The sequence below is a fragment of the Crinia signifera genome, chromosome 5 (assembly GCF_055691185.1).
Source record: "Crinia signifera chromosome 5, ASM5569118v1, whole genome shotgun sequence".
NCBI lineage: Eukaryota > Metazoa > Chordata > Amphibia > Anura > Myobatrachidae > Crinia > Crinia signifera.
This window is the reverse complement of record NC_139221.1, coordinates 317,279,650-317,292,058: the sequence shown is the minus strand read 5'-3', so window position 1 is coordinate 317,292,058 and position 12,409 is coordinate 317,279,650. Positions and strand designations below refer to the sequence as shown.

The 12,409-nt window shown below is 48.8% G+C and overlaps 1 protein-coding gene across 2 annotated transcripts in view; it reads right to left on the bottom strand.

The window, feature by feature from the left end:
- The window catches only part of KCNQ3 (potassium voltage-gated channel subfamily Q member 3), a 168,803-nt gene extending 166,129 nt beyond the window's left edge, over window positions 1-2,674 (bottom strand). For both annotated transcript variants that reach the window (XM_083144862.1, XM_083144863.1), the window contains exon 1: window positions 1,619-2,674. In XM_083144862.1, the coding sequence (XP_083000988.1) occupies window positions 1,619-1,932 (314 nt within the window). In that variant the 5' untranslated portion in view covers window positions 1,933-2,674. The remainder of the gene's footprint in view (window positions 1-1,618) is intronic.
- Window positions 2,675-12,409: the final 9,735 nt, after the last annotated feature.

Genomic DNA, 12,409 nt, shown 5'->3' with positions numbered 1-12,409 from the left:
CTGCAGGCTGATGACCAATATATGTGACTGCAGGCTGATGACAAGTATATGTGACTGCTGGCATATGACCAGTATATGTGACTGCTGGCATGTGAGCAGTATATGTTACTGCTGGCATATGACCAGTGTATGTGACTGCTTGCTGATGACTATTATATGTGACTGCAGGCTGATGACCAGTATATATGACTGCTGACACATGGCCAGTATATGTAACTGCTGCTGGCATGTGAGCAGTATATGTGACTGCTGGCTGATGACCATTATATGTGACTGCTGGAATTTGACCGTCTATGTGACTGCAGGCTGATGACCAATATATGTGACTGCTGGCATACGACCGGTATATGTGACTGCTGACATATGACCAGTATATGTGACTGCTGGCACGTGACCAGTATATGTGACTGCTGGCATGTGACCAGTATATGTGACTGCTGGCATGTGAGCAGTATATGTGACTGCTGGCATATGACCAGTGTATGTGACTGCTGGCATGTGACCATTATATGTGACTGCTGGAATTTGACCGTCTATGTGACTGCAGGCTGATGACCAATATATGTGACTGCAGGCTGATGATAAGTATATGTGACTGCTGGCATATGACCAGTATATGTGACTGCTTGCTGATGACTATTATATGTGACTGCAGGCTGATGACCAGTATATATGACTGCTGACACATGACCAGTATATGTGACTGCTGCTGGCATGTGAGCAGTATATGTGACTGCTGGCTGATGACCAGTTTATGTGACTGCTGGCACATGAGCAGTATATGTGACTGCTGACATGTGAGCAGTGTATGTGACTGCAGGCTGATGACCAGTATATATGACTGCTGGCACATGACCAGTATATGTGACTGCAGGCTAATGGGCAGTATATGTGACTGCTGTCATGTGACCAGTATATGTGACTGCTGGCATGTGACCAGTATATGTGACTGCTGGCATGTGACCAGTATATGTGACTGCTGGCACGTGACCTGTATATGTGACTGCTGGCATGTGACCAGTATATGTGACTGCTGGCACGTGACCAGTATATGTGACTGCTGGCATGTGACCTGTATATGTGACTGCTGGCATGTGACCAGTATATGTGATTGCTGGCATGTGACCTGTATATGTGACTGCTGGCATGTGACCAGTATATGTGACTGCTGGCATGTGACCAGTATATGTGACTGCTGGCACGTGACCAGTATATGTGACTGCTGGCACGTGACCTGTATATGTGACTGCTGGCATGTGACCAGTATATGTGACTGCTGGCACGTGACCAGTATATGTGACTGCTGGCATGTGACCAGTATATGTGACTGCTGGCATGTGACCAGTATATGTGACTGCTGGCATGTGACCAGTATATGTGACTTCTGGCACGTGACCTGTATATGTGACTGCTGGCATGTGACCTGTATATGTGACTGCTGGCACGTGACCTGTATATGTGACTGCTGGCATGTGACCAGTATATGTGACTGCTGGCATGTGACCAGTATATGTGACTGCTGGCATGTGACCAGTATATGTGACTGCTGGCACATGACACACAGAGCATAGTACAATATATATAAGCATCATACATGTAGTGCCATCTGGGTACTCACACAAAAGCATGGTACAGCAGTGCCCACCCTCTGGGTCTCTCCAGGGCATCATAGATCAGAGTTTGGCTCCTTCTGTACTTGGCATTGTTCCTCTTGACAGGTCGGCTACAGTTCAGGGGTGTCTTAGCCAGGAGCCCAATTCCCTGGGGGTTGCGCTTGACCTCCTCCTGCCCAGCTCCCACCAGCAGCAAGGTGCCATCCTTGTCCAGCAACGTGCCCACAGAGGATGGCTCCAGGTCCCCAGCTGGCCCCTCTATCCTCTGCCCCTTCTCATCCCTGGGATGCCCCTCTGGGTGTCTGTTCTTCAGCCCCATGTTCCTCTTCCACTGGTCCTATAGGGTGAGCTGGGGATCCCCAATGCCATGATGTGCAGGGGCATCAGCCTTGCCCACCGCCTGCCCTGCTGCATCCATCACACCAGGGCACACGGAGCAGCCTCTCCTCTGCCTTCTGCTGGGTCCCAGTCACCACGTCAGGGAGTGGCCCATTGTACGGATCTAGCAGCCAGAAAAATCACCTCCCAGACAAGGAACCATTCGCATCATCACATGAGAGGTGCCCGGGTGCCCACAGCTGGGTGCCAGCCGCTCAGATCCTGCAGCTGTGCACAATCAGGGAGAGGGGTCCATGGCAATGATGATTCCCTGATGCAGCTGCTGCTCCCAAACAGGAGACCCCTGGCCTCCCCCCCTCCTCTTGTGGAACAGGAGACTGATGGCTTCCCTACAGGAGGGGTGAGACACTGAGAGCCCAGCTCAGGGCAGCCTCCATCCACTGTCACTCCGATGCTGGGGATCTGATGCTGGCTGGGAGGAGGGGGGCAGCGGAGAGGAGGGCTGGGAATGGCACTGAGCTGCTGCTGCTGCTGCTGCTGCTGGCACAGGACTGATGGAGGCAGATACCAGGGCTCATCATCCTCATACACGGAGCCAGGGAAGGGTTCAGTGATGGCAATTAGTCCCAGGCTTCCAATGCAGCTATTGATTGTGCTGGGGAGCCCGGACTCCTGGGGTTAATGAGCCTGGTGCGATAATGCAGGTACAGAGAAACGACACATTATTTATGTAAAGCAATTATAGGATCTTACTAGGATGACATGTGCGTGTGCTGCAGCTAGGGGGCAGATGGGAGCAGGAGCCGGCCCATCCAGGTCTGCCGAGGACCACTGTCTCCCTGTCACATGTATCTGCTACAGACCTCATCTCATCTCATCTCTCTCTCTCTCTCTCTCTCTCTCTCTCTCTCTCTCTCTCTCTCTCTCTCTCTCTCTCTCTCTCTCTCGACTCTCTACCTTGTATCTGTATCTATCTATGTATCTCTCTTTCATCTAATGTGACTCTCTACCTTGTATCCGTCTGTCTGTTCTTGATTGTCATTTGCTCCCATATATTTCCAGGTTTTCGTTCCCACCAGATAGATTGGACAGAAAAATCTGTATGTGTGTACGCACCTTATCATGAATCGCTATCTTCTATTTCCCTATAGATTGTAAATTTGAGAGCAGGGCCCTCCTACCTTTTGACTGTAAATACCCTGTTTGTTGTATCAGTGTCTCCTTTGTAAAGCGCAACGGACTATGCTGCGCTATATAAGAAACTGTTAATAAATAAATAATCTGTGTATCTATCTGCTACCTATATACATGTATATTATATAATCTGTAACACCTTTTCCTATGTGTGTACATAAAGCGGGGGTTCAAGAGGAGCTACAATGTAACCATTTGTTTTGGGAACATCTGGAGTACGGTGACTGCAGCGAAGTTGGATAAGATTTTCCTTTTCAGACATTGAGTTCTATTGAAGATGGGATGTTGTCTATAGCAACCTATAAGAGCCTATATATTATCTTCTAGAAGGTGCTAAATAAACAAGTAGAATCTGATTGGTTGCTCTGGGCAACATCCAGTCTTCAATAGAACGCCCATCTTAGTAAATTGATCCCCAAGTATCCAATATGCTGGGTGATAGATCACAGAACCTGTGTATTTCAGGGTAGGGGTCATAGGGTCAACACAATTAAGGTCCACATTCAATAGGTCGACCACTATTAGTCGACAGGCAAAAGGACGACACATGAAATGTCAACATGGTCAAAATTTACAATCAGCATGTCTACAATCAGGATTCCAGCACCGGCATTGCGCGCAATATCGGGATCCCAGTGCTGGTCTTCTGACCTGTGTCGGGATTTTCACCTCGGTATTCTGACTGCTGGCATTCCCAACTGCCGGAATGGCCAGCAAGCGTTCTCTAACTGCCTCCCAGCCTCAAGCTAGCGAGCTGGAGCTATTCACCAAGCAGGGTGCTGACAGTCAATGTATGGAAGTATGTGGCAGTGGCGGGAAGGTGCGGGGACAGTGCATAACTAGACATTTTGGTACCTTGTGCCAGAAAGGGAATCGGTCCCCGTCTCATACATAAAATAAGGACAGTGCGCACTGAAGGCACGCACGCAAAAGTAAGGGGCTTGGCTTAATGGGAAAAGGGCGTGGTCACATAATAGTGCCATTTCACATTACACCACACGTAGCGTCTGTTATGCACATTACACCACATCACGCAGTGCCACTTGTACACATTGTGCCAGGTAGAGCCCCTTAGACACACTGCGCCAGGTAGGTACCTGTCCATCCATGCACCATATTTTGGAGAGGTTTATGGGTGCATACACACTGAGCGATTTTTGCCCGTTATAGCGATTTTCCTGGAGGTGGAAGACTTTCAATAACAGGACGTTATGGAAAGTCATCCACCCCGCCTTCCATCTGCTGGTAATACCAGCATATGAGCAGCTGCGCTCACCGCTGCCCCATACACACTGGGCGACTGAGCCGAAATCTGCTCAGTTTTGTCGTTCGAGTTGCTATCAGCTCAAAAGCCACCCAGTGTGTACGGGGCAGTGATGAGTGCTGATGTGCGGTCAATACATTGAGGTATTACCAGCAGATAAGCAACAGGACGGACGGCTTTCCATAGTGTCCTGCTATAGAAAATAATCCACCCCCGGGAAAATTGCTCAGAAGGGCAAAAATCTCTCAGTGTGTATGGACCTACAAGGATAAATAGTCTGCACACATTGCAGTGAGTGTAGCCACAGTAAAGTACCCTTCATGTGCCATTTAATATATGTTTGATACTTGCTGTCCTTATCACAGTATAATAGTGTTATTCACAGTGAGCGGGTTCCGATGGAAGATAGCGATCACAAGCTTGGTATTAATACGACACAAAGACATTTTTAATCTTGATTGTGTCACAAGTATCAGCCTACCAGGAAGTGTGCCTGCAGTTCATATCATCACGTTATCATCCGTGTAGCAGAACATCTCCATACAGTAACAGCGCTGGCAGGAAGCCTCTGATTCAGTTGCGACAAGTGGATTTATTTTATTTTTTTTAAACAAAAATGTGTTCTGGAATTTTTTTTTTAAATGAATGTAGTTTCCCCACTAATCTCAAACACTCGTGGGGAGGGAGGGCTGGGGAGCGGACAGGGGCGGTGACGGTGGTGGACCATGGGAACGAATAACTTTTTATGGGCGTCACAGGACATCAGCAGCCCCGCCCATCTTCATCATAAAGTTCGCAAATAAAAGTCAGTTTTCACTGACTTCTCTTAGTGAATGCAGAAGAAATCATTCGCTGGCCGGCGACCACATGGTACCGAGGGGATTTGGCGGGGGGGGGGGGGAGGGGATTTGGGCAAGCGGCATCTCAGGTGCTCGGTAAGCCAACCAGAATCATGTCCATTGTCTGTAGAGCTGTTTATGGAAGTAAGCATGATGGACCGTATTCAGACCAGTTCGCATGAATGACAATTTTCGGAGCCCTGTGATCAGGTATATGCTGCCCCCCCAGAGGGAAATCCTGCCCCGTGAAACCCTGCAAATTGCTTAACACGACTTTTACCACTGTGTGCAGTCTGTGCATAGCCGAGGGCTTACTCAGCGGCTGCGATAGAATCAGGCTGATCGGGGGAGGAGCTGATGTCACATGACTTCCCCTCACACACCTGGCCACGCCTGCATTATCCCTGACACTCCCAGATAACAGCCGCTCACCATGTAATGATTCCCCAGTGTGTGCAGTCTGTGCATAGCCCAGGACTTACTCAGCGGCTGCGATAGAAACAGGCTGATCTGGGGCGGAGCTGATGTCACATGACTTCCCCTCACACACCTGGCCACGCCTGCATTATCCCTGACACTCCCAGATAACAGCCGCTCACCATGTAATGATTCCCCAGTGTGTGCAGTGTGTGCGTAACCCAGGACTTACTCAGTGGCTGTGATAGAATCAGGCTGATCGGGGGCGGAGCTGACGTCACATGACTTCCCCTCACACACCTGGCCACGCCTCTCACCATGTAATGATTCTCCAGTGTGTGCAGTCTGTGCGTAGCCCGGGACTTACTCAGCGACTGCTATAGAAACAGGCTGATCGGGGGCGGAGCTGACATTACATGACTTCACCTCACACACCTGGACACACCTGTATATTCCATGAAGAGGGGAAGGTGACAAAATATGTGGCCACAAGTGGCAGGAAATATCACTTTAAAAATACGGTACTTATATGTTAGTTGGGCGCCCACTATAGTTAGTACGCGCATACCCCGCCCCACTATCCATGTCGGCATGGAGTTGATTTTATATAGTGTGGCGATCGCAGCGAACCCCGCGAGGGGACGCAGAAAACTAAGCAAATAGCTTAGTTGGCGCCCAACTAACATATCAGTACCAAAAATACATATAAAGGTGCCCACACATTAGGTCGATTCTAGGGCGATTTGTGCTCTTTTCATCTGATTCCGGCGAGAAATCGGATGCAAATTCTCAACATCGCATGTGTTTGACAACAGGTCTGACGCAATGCGTTGCATCGGACCCTGAAGATCACATACAGCCTCCGGCAGTCTTGTAGTTTTTTGTTTTTGACCGTGCTCTGATTGGTAAGCTGCTCCAATTTAAAAGGTACTTATGGGGTTTGGTGCTCGGAGCGCTATGGATTAATCAAGGGGGTATGTAGTATGAATGATCCGGGGGAGGGGGGGGAGGGGATAAATAGAAAATAAAAATAAAAAATAGAAATGAAAATAAAATAAAATAAAAAAATAAAAATAAATAAAAATAGGGGAAGCCACACCAACTGCCAGTGAGGCCGGGGATGTTTGCTAGCATTTGGGGTGTTAGTTGGTGCAGCACTTCTATTCAAATTTTATACTGTGCTGCAGCCACCACCTCTGTCACACCAAAATCAGGACAGTTTGGAGGTTTGCTCTAAGTGGACGCAAATTGAGGCCGTTGCCTGTAGTAACACAAAGTAGGAATTGTAAAAACATAAATGTTCTACCTTTTCAATGAATAATACTATTGCTAAAAGATGATGTAAGATGCCAAAAAGTCACCATTCTGGTTAGGAACATCCCTTACATTGCCTGTCAGCATTACACCAAGGAGCATACTTGTCTACCCTCCCAGAAGCTGCGGAAGGATCCTGATTTTATAGGGGTTGTGTGTCTATTTTTCATTAGCAGGAGCCAGCCAGGAGGAGCGCCGGGACCACATACAAGTAGATCTGCTGGTACTGGCCACAGACCCGACGGAGGGGTATGGCTGGTCCTGGCAGCAGTGCATCATTAGTCCAGTAGACCCCCAGCGCCCGCACTTACTCAGCGCCTCCCCGCAATCGTGGGGTCTGCGGGGCTATTGTTACGCCACTGCTATCCAAGGCCGACGCCACCACTAGGCAGCTCTTGGCATTTGCCTAGGGCGCCGGCCACTGGAGGGCGCCAGTTCGCCCCCGCCCCCCGGATGGAGATGAGCGGAGGTGCAGAGACTGGAGCTGGCAGGAGCGGGCAGGGGGGTCCCTGCCGCGGGGGTACCTGCGGAGCTGTGTATTAAGCTGGTGGGGTCCCTGCATTGATTAGGAAATAACTAGCGCTATCCGCCGGGCAGTGGCGCGGGAAGCGCTGCTGGGTTTGAAAACACTTGCCGTACGCTGATTGGCTGAGATTCAGTACCCACTGCCCCCTCCTCTCGGCACCACCGTGTTTGTATGGTAAGAATATAATATATCAGAAAAACAATCTAATAGAGAAACATTCTCATGAAAAGCTTTTACGTCCAGACTCCTGTTTATTCCAGAGACAAGCAAATGTGTAATTGAGCTTAATGGCTAACCGCATTACGGATATTGCGTTACAATGTAATAAAATGAAGCTGGGCCTTCTTATAAAATGACTTTATTTCATTAGCTCAGTGAGCAGAAACAAATATATGTCATATTAATCAAAATGCCAAAGTTCCGGGACTTTATTGCGGCATTCATGTGAACCTACCAACAATTAATGCCATTATTTTGTTCCACCTACCTGTGACTAGGAACAATTGACATCACCATATCTCCCAACTGTCCCACTTTTCACGGGAATGTCATGTTTTTTTTGGAATGTTTCCGCATCAAGCCCGAGGGCTGGCAGTGTCCCACAGCGAGGGGTGAGGGGGCAGTTGGGAGCCCCCATCCCCCATTAATAGATGCTGTGCGCATAAGCACAACATCTATTTCTGTAGCCTGAAGGGCTAGGGACATATGGATAGTGGCAGATGCTCAATTAGTTTAGTAATACCTAGGGTGGCCAATCCCGGGATCCTGGGATTTGGCCCAAAAATGTCCGGGATTTAAATCCCGGGATTGGAGTATCCAATTCCGGGATTTCGGGATTAGACTGCGCATGCGCAGTCTAATGCCGGGCAACTCCTGAGCAGCCGCTCAGACGCTGCCCGGCTGTTCCCGACCCGGTGTGTGGCCTGCACAGCGTGATTCGGTCATAGGTCACGCTGCGCAGGCCGATTCCCGGGATTGAAAAAATGCCCTGGGATTGGCATCCCTAGTAATACCATTCAGGTGCATGAGAGGGAGGGGTAATACTGAGTAAGGAACAATCCTTGGTTTCTCCCAGCACACTGAATGGTATTAGTAACCAGTCTAGAACACTACATGATAATAGAATTCAGAGATATTGGTTAAATATACCTGCGCAGGTGTATGATAAGCCCCCAAGTCATTGTCAAGGCTTCTCTGTATATTGGGGGTCCCTGGCGATATATCTAGGTGCAGGGTGCGGCATCCCAAAAAAACTGCATAAGCTAGAAAGCCCAATGCGGCACGCCAGTGAAAATACTATAGTGTTAATAGAGATTAGTGATAGGAAGCCAAAGCTATGTATAGAGAGTGAGAAAGAGGAAAATAAAAATAAAAATAAAACTAAAAAAATGAAATGTAATTAAAATATTAGAGAAATAGTGTTAATAGAATGTAAGGGCGTGCCGCACTGGAGCCACCCAGCCCAACCAGTCCAGGGGCCCCACACCACCGTTACCTTATATTGGGTCTACGATTAACCAGCAGGGTGCCACATGATAATGGCTCTTGACTTAAATATATCTAAACTAAGAGCTACCTACATTGGAGCAACCCCAGACTACTCCATGTGGCATATCAGGACCCACATCTCCGCCTAATACAGGCTCCTCACTGCCTCTCACAGCAGACATATAGATAGTGGTAGATGCTCGATTATCCTAGAGCCGGTAGCCATGCCTCCAGGGCGGTAAGTAAGGGGGTGTGGCCTCACTGCAATAGGCCATGCCCCTTGGCGCAAGGTCCCTTGATTAAAAGGGTTCACTCTTCATTTGGGCCACTAATTCCCAGTGAACTGATAGGCCAAATGCTCTAACATAAACCAAATGTCCCCGCTGTGTATAGGTAATGGGAATGCTTTACACATAGGGAAGGAGGCCTGAATTATAAAGGTGACACACCAACAACTATTGGAAATTGATATGGAAAATCTAGTAATATCGCTGGTCAGGGCCATCGTTCTCAGCAGAGAACACTAGGCCTGGCAGATCACTCAGCGCACTTTGCTGGCACATTGCTGTGTGCTGAGCGATCTTGCTAAGCGTTCTAGCATCACTCAGAACCCTCAGCAAATCTCCCAGTGTGTATTTATTTATTTACAGTTTCTTGCCGCACAAGCAAGAAATCCTTTGTCCGCTCACAGTTAAAAGTAATGGGCCCCATACATCAGCAATTAATTGTGACAATCCTGAGATCTGGAGATGATTGGCACAATTAATTTTAGATGTGTGGGCTACCCCTTTTGGCAATCCCAATCAAAAATTAATAGGGATCTCCAATCGATTGCTTAATCAGATTTTTAAACATGCTTAATAATCTGGTATTATCTGCAGATCTTTTTTTATATGTGTGGGCATTCCCAATTCGTCTTCTTCATCTATTTACATTATGAACAGCTGAAATGACAATCGATTGGACAATTTCCAGATATGAAGATGCAATCTTTAGATGGAAAAATCTGCCGATCACTGAAATAAATCTGTAATGTGTGGGCAAGTCAAATAGATTGTAGAATCCGTTTATCTGGCCAAAAAATCCCTGGATCTGGAAATCCATTAATTGTGATTGCTGATGTATGGGGCCCATAAGTCTGAACTGACTTTTATCTGGACCGGAGATGGCCGAAAAAGGGGCGGGAGCTGACGTCATGTGCCCACCAGCCGGGACCACCGCAATGTCAACCACCATGCTCCGTCCCCGTTCATGAGGTGAATGGATGCCGCACACAGGTATCCAATTACCTCCTCCGCAGCTCTGCTGCTGTTTGCACAGTACAACAGAGGCTATACAGATGTAGCGGGTCTCTTCTTTGCTGGCGCTGCGCCAGAATCTGGTGGAGAGACGCCCCATCGGTGAAGGGACGGGAACCCTGTCCATCTCCGCTTAAGGGAGATGGACAGGGTTAAGGGGGGGGGGGGGGCGGCAAGGTGGCGGGGACCCGGGGCGAGGCGGCAGGGACCCGGGGGGAGCCACTTTGAAAGGCGACGCGCGCGCATCTCGTGCGCGCATCTCGTGCACACGTGTCCCCTGCAAAGAAGAGACCAGCTCCATCTGTATGTGCGCCCTGTCTAACCTCAGGACTGACTGCAGGACTGTATGGGCTCCCCCCATTGGTATAAACAGGTCCGACCCAGGTTTCCTGTTTACTCTTCCCCTGAACACGTTTCTCACCCGTGTTCAACCCAGAACATTTCCTGGGTTGAATTGCCAAGTCTTTGGACCTGGAAAATTTTTAAGGGGCCTATTTATACTGAGTCCTGACCAGGGTCGAGCCGGCAATAACCCGAGAAATGTTCTTGGTGTAAAAATGCAGGTGGGGCTGATGTAACATGTGCAGAGAGCAGGGCCGTCTTTTCGTATGGGCTTAATGGGCACTTGCCCAGGGGCCCCAGGTGTATAAGGGCCCTTTTCTGATAGCTGAGGATCCCCTTTTTCCAGGGATACCAGAATTTTGAAAATCGGCCCTGGGGAACTGGAGATATCCAACTTCAAAGCAGCAGTCCACATTAACTTCTGCTAATTACTCATTTACTTCCCAGTCATATTTCTCAGGTTCTCTCTGACTTGGTTTTTCTGAGAGTATAGTCCAAAATCTGGGACTCTCCCCTTTCTGGCGACACTAGTGGCTTGTCTCTATCATGCCCAGAACCAGAGATATCAGCCTTCCAGCAGCCGGTCCCTGCTCCAGCTCCAAACGTCTGGTGTACAGTTCTATATTTTTGTCAATGGATTGCTCTGGCTCCTGATCCCCAAGTCCCCAGCACCTCCTGAAAGTTGGGACTCTAGGTTTTTATACTATTGAAGGCTAAGAAATCTATTTACAGATAATTGCCGATATCTGCAATCAAACAAGCTGCCCTTCCACCGGAAAATGACGAATATTAAGCCCACTCCATTATCCAACCCTCCCCTGTGTATAAAACACCCCCTACCTCCCTGGAAATCATTTACAAGGGACCCGTCATTCAGCTCAGTGCCCCCTTCCACACGTTAGTGTTCACCCTCCCACCACCTGTGCAGTAAAGGAGTAATTAGCAGAAGTTACTGCTCCAGGTCCTACATGTTGAATGGAAGATAGAGCACCCCCTGCCACCCGTGGGACATCAAAGCTGCTGCTAATAGCACCCCCCACCCCTAGGAGGGGAGAATGGGTAAGGGCCCCAGTGCATTGCTTTACCCAGGGGCCCACACTGCTGTTAAGACGGCCCTGATGGTGCCCCCCTGTCATTTTCTTCTGGATCCGCCCCTGTATGAACATATACATATATATACACACATACATACAGTACAGTGGCACTCACAAGGTTGTGTAGGGAGGGGCCCCACTGGACTGCTTTGCCCAGGGGCCCATAATGCTGTTAAGATGGCCCTGCCAGAGAGAGTTAGATTTGGGTGAGTTATTTTGTTTCTGCGCAGAGAAAATACTGACTGCTTTATAGATCTCAAATCTAATTCTCTCTGCACAAGTTACATCTGCCCCACCTGCAGTGCACATGGTTTTGTCAATCTAAAAAGGAATTTGCCTCTGAGAGTGAACCAGAATAAGGCCATGGGGCTGGCTGGCAACTTTTAGCCTAGGGGGCAAGTCCAGAGCACTGGCCCATACCCCCCATCCCTCTGGAAGGTTGAATGCTTGTGCGCGCCGGCGTGTGGCCTATCATAAGGGGGCGCGGCCTGTACCTTGATTATACTGTGTACCTGCAGATTGCACATTGTGATGCTAATTACACATTATGCCGCACACCTTGATGCCCATTGCACCCCATACTGTGATGGCAATTACCCAATGCTCCCCACACCGTAATGCCCATTACGCCCCTTACCATGATGCCCATTACACCGCACATGTGATGTCCACAGTGCCAGA